Source organism: Leucoraja erinacea, chromosome 5 (genome assembly GCF_028641065.1).
Source record: "Leucoraja erinacea ecotype New England chromosome 5, Leri_hhj_1, whole genome shotgun sequence".
NCBI classification, from domain to species: Eukaryota; Metazoa; Chordata; class Chondrichthyes; order Rajiformes; family Rajidae; genus Leucoraja; species Leucoraja erinaceus.
In genome coordinates, this window is record NC_073381.1 from 95,280,100 (window position 1) to 95,293,691 (window position 13,592).

The 13,592-nt window shown below is 50.8% G+C and overlaps 1 protein-coding gene across 1 annotated transcript in view; it reads left to right on the forward strand.

The window, feature by feature from the left end:
- Positions 1–13,592, forward strand: part of LOC129697689 (dynein axonemal heavy chain 8-like) — a 474,747-nt gene that overhangs the window by 136,339 nt on the left and 324,816 nt on the right. The window contains exons 25-27 of the mRNA XM_055636398.1: positions 435–554; positions 2,414–2,510; positions 6,927–7,068. Of these exons, the coding sequence (XP_055492373.1) occupies positions 435–554; positions 2,414–2,510; positions 6,927–7,068 (359 nt within the window). The remainder of the gene's footprint in view (positions 1–434; positions 555–2,413; positions 2,511–6,926; positions 7,069–13,592) is intronic.

Sequence of the window (13,592 nt, forward strand, 5' to 3'; positions counted from 1 at the left end):
TATCATACTAAAACTAAACTCTGTGTGTGTGTGTGTGTGTGAGTGTGTGTGTGTCCTATTTGCTTCAAAACGCTAGGCCACAGCCTTCCCATTTTCACACATCCTATTCGCCCGTCGAGGTGATAAACATCTTCCCGTCACCTATGTTTCCGGACTTTTTAATCGTTTAAAGTTTTTATAAAAGCCAGAAAACTCACCCATTTCGTAAAAAAACCCGAGTGACGTCCCAATGGACTCGCACGGCAGGACGGGACACTCTGGGAGGGAGGGGCACTCCAGAGCATTCTCGTGGAGGCCGCTTTCGGTGCCTGAAGCCCAACACCCGACGGGGAGCCTGGTGCTTGAGCTGGAGTGCGAGCCGAGCCTTGGGCTTGGGATGGGGCCGAAAAAGGAGCCGCCGCTGGAACCAAGGACGAGCCTGGGTCTGGGGTCAGGGATGAGCTCACTGGAGCCCAGGCGGCAGCCGAGCTGACAGCTGTAGTCTATGGCCAGGGCCGGGCTGAGTACAAGAACCAGTCCGAGTTCCAGGCCCTGGCCGCTGCTTTACAGCCTGGGTAGATGCTGCGGCAGGGAATGGGAGTGAGGGGATGAGGAGGAGGGAGATGGGGAGATGGGGTGGTAGAGACGGGGGGGTGGGGGGTGTGGAGGAGGAAGATGTCCCTTCCCTATTCACCCTCACAATCACCCTCTCTATCCCCATCCCTCTCTACCCCCTCGCTCTACCCCTCTCCCTCTCACTCTCTACCCCTCTCCCTCTCTACCCCCTGCCCCTCCCTCTACCCTCCCTCTCTACGCCCTCCCCCTCCCTCTCTACCCCCTCCCTCTCCTCTACCCTCTCCCTCTACGCCCAACCTCCCTCTCTACCCCCAACTCCCTCCCTCTCTACCCCCTTCCCTTTCTACCACCCCTCCCTCTCTAGGGATTGAAGAGGGTAGGTGAAGAGGATGAGGAGGGAGTGCTGGGGGATGATGGGAAATGAGCCGCACCTGCGCAGCTGGGGGCTATGCGTGAGTGGTGGAATATTGCGTTGGGGGAACGGCTTACGTTGGGGGAACGGGTGAGTGGTGGAATCTTGCCTGCACTTGGTCTAGTCCTTAATAAAAGGGCCAAAACTGTGCCAAGTACTCCAGATCTGGCCTCGCTAGCACCCAGAACCCAGCACAATTGTAACATTGGTCCCATATTTCTGAACTCCAACTCCTTTCCAATAAAGAACGCTATACATTTACCTTAGTATCTACTTGTGTACCTGATGTTACCTGCTGATGCGATTCACGCATAACTAAATGTAGATCCCTATGTATTCCAAAAATTTGTAGTTTAACCTTTCGATTGTTAATACTTAAGTGCCTAACATTATGTTTTCCTGCATTAAACTTGATTTGCCAAGTTTACACCCAGTCACCTGACCCATTTTTCTCCTGTTGCTGAATTAAATTGGTCTCACAGTAACGTAACGTGAAAAGATTGGTAAGCTAAAGTTTTCTTCAGACATTGGAGATGTAGGTATAATTAATTGATTATAAAATGACGAGGAGCTTAAGTAGGAAGGACCTGTTTCACTCAGCATAGGAGTTAAAGAGCGGCATAGATTTAAATGAATTTCCAGAAGAGGGCAGCACAGTGGCGCAGCTGTAGAGTTGCTGCCTTACAGCACCAGGGACCCAGGTTCAATCCTCCTGACTACAGGTGCTGTCCGTACGGAGTTTGTACGTTGTACGTTTCCTCCCACACTCCAAAAACGTACAGGATTGTAGGTTAATTGGCTTGGTATGAATGTAAAATAGTCTCCAGTGTGTAAAATAGTCTCCAGGAAAGTGTTAATGTGCAGCGGTTGCTGGTCGGCATGGACTCTGTGGGCTGAAGGGCCTGTTTCCACGCTGTATCTCTAAAGTAAACTAAACTAAATTAAGGATGAAAGGGGAGATGAGGATCTTTTATCTTCTAGACGGTCTGGAACTCGTTACCTGAAAGGAAGGTAAAGGTAGAATCTCTTGTTGCACTTGATCAGCACTTGGATGTGTATATGAAGAGCTACGACCTGCAAGGTAGCAGACCCAATGCTGTTGTAAAGTGGTGTGATGTTTGGTAGCTCTTTTGGTAGTTTGGTGAAAGATGGTTTGCTTGAAACCTATAACCCTCCAGTGCATGGACATGTCCATAACTGAATGCTGCCAGCTGGTATATTGCAAGTTGCAGGAGTCCATGCTGAGGGGTATGTTGCCCCAAAGGCCGTGTGGTGAAATGATCCTCCCATTGTTGGGCAAGGAACCTTTGGACCTTTGTGTGATTAGCTCTAAAGCATATTGAATGAAGATAATGTTGCATTCTGATTATACAGTATAACTATCTTATAAATTGACTATACTTTGACTTATGTTTTATATATATTGTATTTATTTGTTTGGAACAGCACCATTGGCAGAAGAGGACAGTATGGCTACTCAAATAACGTTGAAGAATTCTCCCCCTTTATGAAGGTTGAGGTTCACTTGGCAATTCCAAATGTGGTATGTAATTACTGAATAATATAATCCTTTGCATAGTGTAAAGAAAAAAAAATTCCATGGGGATGATTTTCATATTTTGGCAGCTGCCAATGCATTTATTGTGTCAGTAAAGATATCAGGTCCATTTTGACCTGAGGGTAATAAGGGTGGCACGGTGGCACAGCGGTTGAGCTGCTGCCTTATGCCCCTCTCGCACTAGTGCCCCTGTCCCACTTAGGAAACCTCTGGAGACTTTGCGCCCCACCCAAGGTTTCCGTGCGGTCCCCGGAGGTTTTTGTCAGTCTCCCCAATGGTCGAAAGTGGTTTCCGCTTCTTCTATGTTCCGGCTATTATTTCAAAAAATTCAAAACTGGCCGCGACTAAAAATAGTTTTCCTTTTTAAAAATTGGTCATTATTTAGTCGAAGCTGGTTGCGATGCTAGTTGAAGGTGGTTATCGGAGGTTGCAGGAAGTGGAAGGTGAGACCTCCCTGGTGGAATAAAACTGGGTGGGGAAAAAAAGGTCTACCTTCCACTACCTGCAACCTCTGGCAACCACCTTCAACTAGCATGGCAATTGGCTTGGTATAATTGCAAATTGTCCCTCGTGTGTTGTGTGTAGGATAGTGTTAATGTGCGGGGTTTGATGATTGGTGCGAGCTTGGTGGGCCGAAGGGCCTCTTTTTGCGTTGTATCTCTAAACTAAAAAAAAATGTCATGGTTGTGGTAAAAACTGCAAATTGTGCTTCTAAAATGACCTGATTGGGGTCAATGGGCTGAGATCTATGGAATGCCAGTCAGTCCCATTCTCTTGCTACCTCCCTTCAAGTCTTTATATCCTTACTTGGAAAAAAATTGATTATTTTTTTCCATCCCTCTTAGAAAGAGTGAATTCTAGATCATAGAATCATAGAGTGATACAGTGTGGCCCTTCGGCCCAACTTTCCCACACCGGCCAACATTGTCCCAGCTACACCAGTGCCTGTGCTTGGTCCATATCCTTCCAAACCTGTCCTATCCTTGTATCTGTCTAAGTGTTTCTTAAATGATGGGATAGTCCCAGCCTCAACTACCTCCTCTGGCAGCTTGTTCCATACACCCACAGTCCATTTGTGTGAAAAAATTACCCCTTAAATTCCTATTAAATCTTTTCCCCTTCACCTTGAACCCATGTCCTCTGGTCCACGATTCACGTACTTTGCGCAAAAGACCGTGCATCTACCCGATCTATTCCTCACATGATCTTATACACCTCTATAACAAACCCCCTCATCCTCCTGCACTCCATCGAATAGAGACCCAGCCTACTCAACCTCTCCCTATAGCTCACACCCTCTAGTCCTGGCAACATCCTTATAAATCCTCTCTGCACCTTTTCCAGCTTGACAACATCTTTCCTATAACTGAACTGAACACAATATTCTAAATGCGGTCTCACCAATGTCTTATACAACTGCAACATGACCTCCCAGCTTCTATACTGAATACTCTGACTGCAACTAGACCTTCAAGGAACCATGCACCTGTACTCCTAGATCCCTCTGCTCTACAACACTACCCGGAGGCCGACCATTTACTGTGTAGGTCCTGCCCTTGTTCGACATCCCAAAATGCAACACTTCACACTGTATTAAATTCCATCAGCCATTCTTCTGCCCACCTGGTCAATCGATCCAGTTCCTGCTACAATCTTTCACAACCATCTTCACTATCCGCAAAACCACTCACTTTTGTATCATCAGCAAACTTGCTAATCTTGCCCTGTATATTCTCATCCAAATCATTGATGTAGATGACAAATAGTAATGAGCCCAGCACCAAACCATAAGGCACACCACTAGTCACCGACCTCCGAGAAGCAACCTTCCACCATCACAAGCTCTCGTTATTTACATAGGTGTTCCACTTAAGTTTCTAGTTATTGATAACCACAGGATTTTGATAGTTGGGTATATCATTGAATGTTCATTGTCGGGCCCTGAGTATCAGAGTCAGGTAGTCATGTTGCAGCTTTATAGGATGCTGGTTATGTGCATTTGCAGTATTACGTAGAATTCTGGTTGCCCCATTACAGGAAGGATGTGGAGGTTTACCAGAATGTTGCTGGGATTAGAGAATGTTTTCTACAAGGAGAGGTTAGATAGACTTGGATTGTTTTCTCTGAAGTCCCGGAGGCTGAAGGAAGACCTGATATATGTACATAAAATGTTGAGAGGCGTAGGCAGGGTAGACAGTCAGAATCGTTTTCTCAAGGTGCAAATGTCAAAGACTAGAAGTCATAGCTTTAAGGTGAAAGGGGCTAAGTTCAAAGGAGATTTGCGGGGCATGTTTTTTACACAGAGAGTGGTGGGTGCCAAGAATCACTTGCCCGGAGTGGTGGTGGTGGTGGCAGATATGATTGTGGCATGTAAGAGGCTTCTAGAAAGGCAGATGAGAGTAGTTTAGTGTGGCATTATGTTCGGCACAGACATTGGTGGCAGAAGTGCCTGTTCCTGTTTTGTCCTTTTCTATGCTTTAATAGGTAGTGAGAGATAGATTCTCTTTTGTTGGCGATGGACATTGCCTGGCATTTCAGTGGCATGGACTGATAAATAACACTCATGCCGGAATGTTGTTCAGATCATGAATATTCTCAATCTTCTTTGGCTTGCCGGGCTGGTGTCCTTGGCACGCAAATTACGCGACCTCGAGGTCGCATTGAGCCGCGATGGTCCTGCCAATGTCGGCTGCAATTGCATGCGTACGCACAGCCGTCTGGAGCGCGTGACGTCATTTGAAGATGGACACAAAGCTGGAGTAACTCTGCGGGACCGGCAGCATCTCTGGAGAGAAGCAATGGGTGATGTTTCGTGTCGAGACTCTTCTTCAGTCTGAAAAGAAGGGTCTTGTCCTGAAACGCCATCCATTGCTTCTCTCCAGAGATGCTGCCGGTCCCGCTGAGTTAATCCAGCATTTTGTGTCTATCTTCAAATTCCTTGGCCCCGCTCTGGGAGTAGGAGTGGGGGCGGATCCGGACCGCAACGGCCGTGAGCCCCAGGCAGAGTTTGGTGATTGTTTGCCTGCTTCTGCTGCTGTTGAAGGTGAGATGTTGCGTCACGCCAGGGTCTTGGGCCTGTCCCACTTTGGCCGTCAGTTCTGCGACAGGCCGCTGGAGAGCGAAGATTTAGTTCACTACAAACATTTCGGAGCCCCGCGCGATGTCGCACAAAACTACATACCCTTCCGCGCTTCTAAGTGGGACCGGCCCCGCGAGGCCATACGATGCCCTTGCGCCTCGACGCGACCATGAGGTCGTGTAATTTGCGTGCCAAGGACAAATAAGTGGGACAGACCCTTTATGCTATAATCATTGCTAGTTTGTATTACTCTATGAATGTGCTTATCTATAGCATGATTTTACCGGATTATATGCAAGACAAAATGTTACTGTATCTGGATACTTGTGACAATAAAGTATCATTTAATTATTGAATCATTAATTATACCCTCGCTCTCCAATGTTCTGAATAAAACGAGTTTACCACTCCTTTCACAACATCAATTTTCTAAACCTGGCAGTTGTAATTAACCTCTATATGCACAATGGTTAAATCTATGGTATAATTAATATTATATATTCTGTTCTGGCACACACACACACCCTCCCTACTCTTACATTAAATGCTGCTTTTAATAAAGGATAGTACCAAAATCTTTTTTTAACTACCGCATTTACCTGTCCTGCTACAGTACCTTTAAGGATACAAAGGTTTCAAAGGTTTTTATTGTCACATGTACCAATTAAGGTACAGTGATCGTATTACCATGCAGCCATACTAAAAAAAGCAACAAGACACTCAACTACATAAAAGTTAACATAAACATCCACCACAGCGGATTCCCCACATTCCTCGCTGTGATAAAGTCTAATCTTCCCACATTTTTCTCCCACGGTTGGAGCAATCGAAGCGTTGGGCCGATCGAAGTTCCCACAGCCGGCGGGCGAAGGTCTCGCGTTGGGGCGATCGAAGCTCCCGCATCGGGGCAGACAAAGCTCCTGCGGCTTGGAACTCCCGAAGTCGGTCTCTAACCAAAGACCGCGATGTTAAAGTCCGCAGGCTCCCATCATTGGAGATCTGAGGTCGATCCCTGGCAAAGGGATCGGCAGCTCCGCAATGTTAAGTCTGCTGGCTCCCTAGGTCGTTCCCCAGCAAAGGCCACCAACTCCTTGATGTTAGGCTGCAGTGTGGACGGAGATATGATGTGGAAAAATATCGGATCTCCGTCGAGGTAAAAGATTTTTAAAAAAAAAGTTTTTTGATTTAGGTTTCAATGGTAAAAATGAAGCTGTACAATAATTCTATAACTGTTATGTCGATTGCCTTATTCCTGTACAATTGCTTCTAATAAAATAAATTCCAAAAAAAAAAAAACATTTATATTGGCTGTTGGATTTTAGATTATGGAACCAAATCTGGATGACATTCAACATGGCATCAACCGAACAATCCAAATGATTTTGGAAGTGAACCGTAATGTGTTGCAGTGGAGGCAACCAAAAATGCACCATGAAAGTATTTCTGATGCAAAGACGGCTGTAGGTAAGAGATGCTTGTAAACGTGATGAGGTTGGATGATTTTTTTAACGTGTTTGTAATATGTATAATATGTAACATATTATTAATATAAGTTTTGACAGGTGTAATGTCAGATAGATTTTCAAAATTGTTATTCTAATGTACACTTATTTAGAAAATGTCTGTATTTCTATATTTTTCCCCCCGCCACGGGTACCATGTAATTTTGTGCTACCTGCTCCATGGTCGGATAGTCAGCGACTAAACTGATTCCCCCACCTGGTTTGCCAGGTGAAGAGGGGACTGTGGACCAAAAACAAGACCTGTCAAAGGGCGAATGAGGTCCTAGCGAGCCAACGGCCACCCACACTTCAGTAGAAGTTGCGATCACTGTCGTACGTAGCATTGTAACCCGTTGCCTGTTGATGTTTTCAACAATGATGATCATGATCTACTTTGTACTGCAATTATGTTCATTATTGTAATACATTATCCACAATTTATTAAAATGTATTAACATTATTAATATATGATGTACTATTAACTGGCTTAAATATTGCTACCACATTGAGTCATGCAATCTAATCTCAAAGAAACATTTTGAAAATTTCCAATTTCATGTGATTTTCATTCTGGATCCCTTATGAATCAGCGAGTTCAAGATATGTCCAGTTGCAACCAGTGATGTGCTTAGGTAGTAAGAAGCAGAGGGCGGGAATTTGTTTTTTGGGCTGGTAAAAAGCCCCAGGCAATGCTTGGCCCATCGATGTTTATCTATCTATCTATCTATCTATCTATCTATCTATCTATCTATCTATCTATCTATCTATCTATCTATCTATCTATCTATCTATCTATCTATCTATCTATCTATCTATCTATCTATTACTAAAACTTTCATCTTGTCCTCTTCTGGTTTGTGTTATTTTTAAATATGCGCAAAAATGTTATTCTATATCACTAGGATTTTTTCCGCCACCTTACTCACCATTCTCCTCTGCTCCAAGCGCATCAGGTTTTGTTCCGATTGGTTGCAGATTACTAAAGTTATGAAGGTTTAAAAAATAGTGAGGTCAGCAGATTGGGCTTCTCGCCTGTCAGTCACCATGAAGGTGACCTGCTGTCAATCACCGGGACGAGGAGAATAAAACACCGGTGGCAGGGCTGAGTCCAGAGTCCGTGACTGAGAGATTCCAGAGTCTGTGAGTAAGAGTGTCCAGAAGCCCAAGAGCTGCCCGGCCCGTGAGCCGCCCAGCACGAGAGCCCCTCACACAACCCCTCCCCCTTACACAACCCCTCCCCCCTCACAACCCCCCCCCCCCTCACAACCCCTCCCCCCTCACAACCCCTCCCCCTCACAACCCCTCCCCCTCACACCCCTCCCCCTCTCACAACCCTCCCCCTCACAACCCCTCCCCCTCACAACTCCTCCCCTCCCCCTCACAAACCCTCCCCCTCACAAACCCTCCCCCTCACAACCCCTCCCCCTCACAACCCCTCCCCCCTCACAACCCCTCCCCCACCCCCCACAACCCCTCCCCCCTCACAACCCCTCCCCCTCACAACCCCTCCCCCTCACACAACCCCTCCCCCTCACACACCCCCCCCCCCTCCCCCTCACACAACCCCTCCCCCTCACTCCCAACCCCTCCCCCTCACACAACCCCTCCCCCCCCTCCACAACCCCTCCCCCTCACACAACCCCTCCCCCTCACAACCCCTCCCCCCCCTCACACAACCCCTCCCCCTCACAACCCCTCCCCCTCACAACCCCCCCCCCTCACAACCCCTCCCCCCCCCACCCCTCACAACCCTCCCCCTCACCCCCCCTCCCCCTCACAACCTCCCCCCTCCCCCCCCCCACCCTCACCCCCCCCCCTCACAACCCCTCCCCCTCACACCCCTCCCCCCTCACAACCCCTCCCCCTCACAACCCCTCCCCCTCCCACCACCCCCCTCCCCCTCACAACCCCTCCCCCTCACAAACACCCCCCCCCTCCCCCTCACAACCCCTCCCCCTCACAAACCCCACCCCCTCACACCCCTCCCCCCCTCACAACCCCTCCCCCTCACACAACCCCTCCCCCCCACAAACCCCTCGCCCCCCTCACAAACCCCTCCCCTCACAAACCCCCCCCCTCACAAACCCCCCCCCCCTCACTCCCCCCCCTCCCCCTCACAACCCCTCCCCCTCACAACCCCTCCCCCTCACAACCCCTCCCCCCCCCCCCTCACCTCCCCCTCCCCTCACCACCCCTCCTCCCCCCACAACACCTCCCCCCACAACACCTCCCCCCACCACCCCCCCTCCCCCAACCCACCCCCCCCACACACCCTCCCACCCCCTCTCCCCCCACCACCACCACTCCCACTCCTCACACACACCCACCCACACACACACACAGACCCCACCACACACACCGTCACAGCAACACCCACCCACACACACACACACACACACACACCCACACACCCCCACCCCACACCCGCTAGCCACTCAAGCCCCCATCCCTCCCCCTCCACCCCAACCCCCTTCCCCTCCTCTCCTCCCACACATGAAGAGGGGGACGGAGTGCTGGGGGATGAGGGGAAATGGGCCTCGCCTGCACAGTTGCGGGCAATGGAACATTGCGTTGGGGGAATGGGTTGGGTTGGGGAACGGGTGAGCGGTGGAATATTGCGTTGAGGAACGGGTTGCATTGGGGGACAAGGCCTCCCGTGTGACTGGGACCCAACGGGTCTCGTTTGTTCTAGTATATAATTAAAGTTCTGATCTTGTTATCTTCCGGTTTGCGCGGTCTTTACATTTGCACAAAAAAGGCACGCTATAGCGCTACAATTTTTCATCAGCTCACTCACCGTTCTGTGCTGTGAGTGTACCAAGTTTTGTTCCGATCGGGTGTCTACTGTACAAGTAAGCAAGGTTTAAATATCTTAAAGATCGCCCCTCCTGCCATTCAGCGCCATGTGGATTGGTCTTTTCTCCTGTCACTCCATGGGACGGTCCTCCCCTTCCTGCGCCATCGCATCTATACTGGAGCTGAGGGAGGCTCTTCATGGCCGGCGGACACCTCCATCTGGACACAATTTTCGGAGCGATATTGGGTCGGTGACCCAGCACGAAACATTGGAGAACCAGCCCAGCCCAGCCCAGCCCAGCATTGGAGACCCAGCCCAGCCCAGCCCAGCCCAGCCCAGCATTGGAGACCCAGCCCAGCCCCAGCCCAGCCCAGCATAGGAGACCCAGCCCCCCAGCCCAGCCCAGCCCAGCCCAGCCCAGCATTGGAGACCCAGCCCAGCCCAGCCCAGCCCAGCATTGGAGACCCAGCCCAGCCCAGCCCAGCATTGGAGACCCAGCCCAGCCCCCCAGCCCAGCCCAGCGTTGGAGACCCAGCCCAGCGTTGGAGACCTAGACCAGCGTCAGAGACCCAGCTAAGCGTCGGAGACCTAGACCAGCGTCGGAGACCCAGCCCAGCCCAGCCCAGCCCAGCCCAGCATTGGAGACCCAGCCCAGCCCAGCCCAGCATAGGAGACCCAGCCCCCCCAGCCCCAGCCCAGCCCAGCCCAGCAGCGTTGGGAGACCCAGCCCAGCCCAGCCCAGCCCAGCATTGGAGACCCAGCCCAGCCCAGCCCAGCATTGGAGACCCAGCCCAGCCCAGCCCAGCCCAGCATTGGAGACCCAGCCCAGCCCAGCCCAGCATTGGAGACCCAGCCCAGCCCAGCCCAGCATTGGAGACCCAGCCCAGCCCAGCCCAGCATTGGAGACCCGACCCAGCCCAGCCCAGCCCAGCATTGGAGACCCAGCCCAGCCCAGCCCAGCATTGGAGACCCAGCCCCCCCCACAACTCCCCGCTCGCCCACACCACCCCGCCCACACGCCCCCTCCCCACCAAAACCTCCCTGCCCGTCTCCACAAACCCTCCCACAAACCCCCCCGCCCACACCCCGTCTCCACCCCACCCCACACACTCCCTCCCCCCGGTAGGCCACACCAGCAGTAAGCCACGGCAGCGGTAGGCCCTGGCAGCGGTAGGCCCTGGCTGCGGTAGGCCACAGCAGCGCTCCCCTCCATCGGCCCCCGACAGGCCCTGCCTGAAGCCGTCCTCATCCTCAGCTGCAGGATGCTCCCCGCTGTCCCCGCCTGAAGCGGGTGGGGAACGGCAGCGACAGGCCACGGTCACGGAAGCAGTAGGCCATGCCAGTGATAGACTACAGCAGGAGAAACCTAGCGGGTGAGGCAGCCGCCTGGCCCGCTGAGTTCCTCCAGCACTCTGTGTTTTTTGTTTGGCTCTGAATTTGAAGGTGGCTCAGCGGGACGGGCAGCGGCTCTGGGTAGAGGGTTGCGTTTCTGGTCGAGACTCTTCTTCAGACAATCACAAGTACTCTCACCGACGAGAGTTCAGAGTCTGAAGAAGGGTCTTCTCTCCAGAGTCGCTGCGCTGCCTGTCCTGCTGAGTTACTCCAGCTTTTATCCATATTCCGCCTGGGAGGAGTGGGATTGAAAGCAGATCTGTGGGTCACAGAGGAGATATGGGTAAAGGGATCCATCTACATCTGGGGGGTGGGGGGGGGGGGAGTACATTTACAAATGACAGAGGACAACTTTAATATCCTGGATGTGAAAATCCACATCTTGAGAGCAAATGCAGTTCAGTTCAGTTTAGTTTATTGTCACTTGCACCGAGGTATAGTGAAAAGCTTTTTGTTGCGTGGTAACCAGACAATTGAAAGACAATACATGATTACAATCGATCCGTTTACAGTGTATAGATACATGACAAGGGAATAACGTTTTGTGCAAGGTAAAGCCAGCAAAGTCCGATCAAGGTACACAAAATTGCTGGAGAAACTCAGCGGGTGCAGCAGCATCTATGGAGCGAAGAAAATAGTCGACGTTTCGGGCCGAAACCCTTCTTCAGACTGATGGGGGGTGGGAGGGGAGAAGGAAGGAAAAAGGGGAGGAGGAGGAGCCCGAGGGCGGGGGGATGGGAGGAGACAGCACGAGGGTTAAGGAAGGGGAGGAGACAGCAAGGGCTAGAAAAATTGGGAGAATTCAACATTCATGCCATCAGGATGCAAGCTGCCCAGGCGGAATATGAGGTGCTGTTCCTCCAATTTCCGGTGTTGCAGAGTGTGATAGTCTCCACTTGGAGACTATCACAACTTCAAAAATATGACATCGTCCTCACCTACAAAAGTGGAAAGGATATGCACCTGGCGGACACTCTTTCACGGGCACCTCAGAAGACCTGTGAGGATCTGCCCTCACAGGATGATGACTTTATCGTGATATCTGTATCCTTCATCCCTTCATCATGGATGGAGGACTTAGTTGGCCACACTGCCACCGACAAGACCCTACAGTCACTAACCTCTGTCATTAAGCGTGGCTGGCCAGCCAAGCTCTACAACGTCCCTTTGCCAGCCTGACCTTTCTTCCCTGTTCGGGACGAATTGGTGCTACAAGACGAGATTGTTTTAAAAGGACACAAGGCCGTGGTTCCTGCTTTGTTGCACTGCCCATGCAGGACGCCCAGACGCTGAAGCCACTGTTTCACGGGCGAAAAACATGTTTTACTGGCCTGACATGGCCGAATACATCAACGACAATGTGGCAGCTTGTGCAGTGTGCAATAGCATGGCACCTCATCAATGAAAGCAACCACTTCTACCACATCCTGTACCTGCCCATAGTCTACAGTGGCAGCTGATTTATTTGAGTGGCACGGCAAGCAGTACTTGGTGCTCTTGGATTCGTATTCAGGGTGGTTCGACATTGGATTTTCTCAGCAGCCCCACTTCCAGCGTTGTGATTTCGAAATTATCTCGTCAATTTTCAATCCATCGATCTCCAGGCAAGCTGTTGACTGACAATGGCAGCCAGTTCACCAGCCAACAATTCAGAGTGTTTGCCAGACGATGGAATTTTCACCACATCACTAGCAGCCCTGAGTATCCACAATCTAATGGGCTGTCCGTAGTGCGAAACAACTCATTGAGCGCCCTCTCAGGGCCAAATGTGACGTATTCCTGGATTTGCTCAAGTTACGAGGTTCCCGTGACCCTGCCTTGGGTTCACCTGCTCAATGATTATTGTCAAGGCAGACCCGTTGCCCGTTGCCCGTCACAGAATAAACGTTAGTCCCACATGCCCTTCCATCTGAGGATATTCAAACCAGGTTACGACAGAAGCCTGACAGTAAAATAAAATGGTTCGACAAGACGAGCAGGGCTCTGCCGCCATTGACCAAAGGACAGGTGGTCTGCTTACAGACTGACAAAGGCCACGACCGTACTGGGGTGATTTCTAGTCCAGCCTTGGAGCCACAGTCATACATTGTTAGAGCCGATGGCGGCACCTACCGACGAAACAGACATCTTCTGCCTGTGAAGGAGCCAATCCCTCCTCCTTATTATCCGGATTGTGCAAGTTAATTTCAATCTGCATCTAGTGACACTCGCATGCTCTTGCCAGCGCAACGATCCATGCCTGTGACAGTTCCTCTGTCTGTCCCATCTTCGCCTGCGCCACAGTCTCCTGCTTCGAC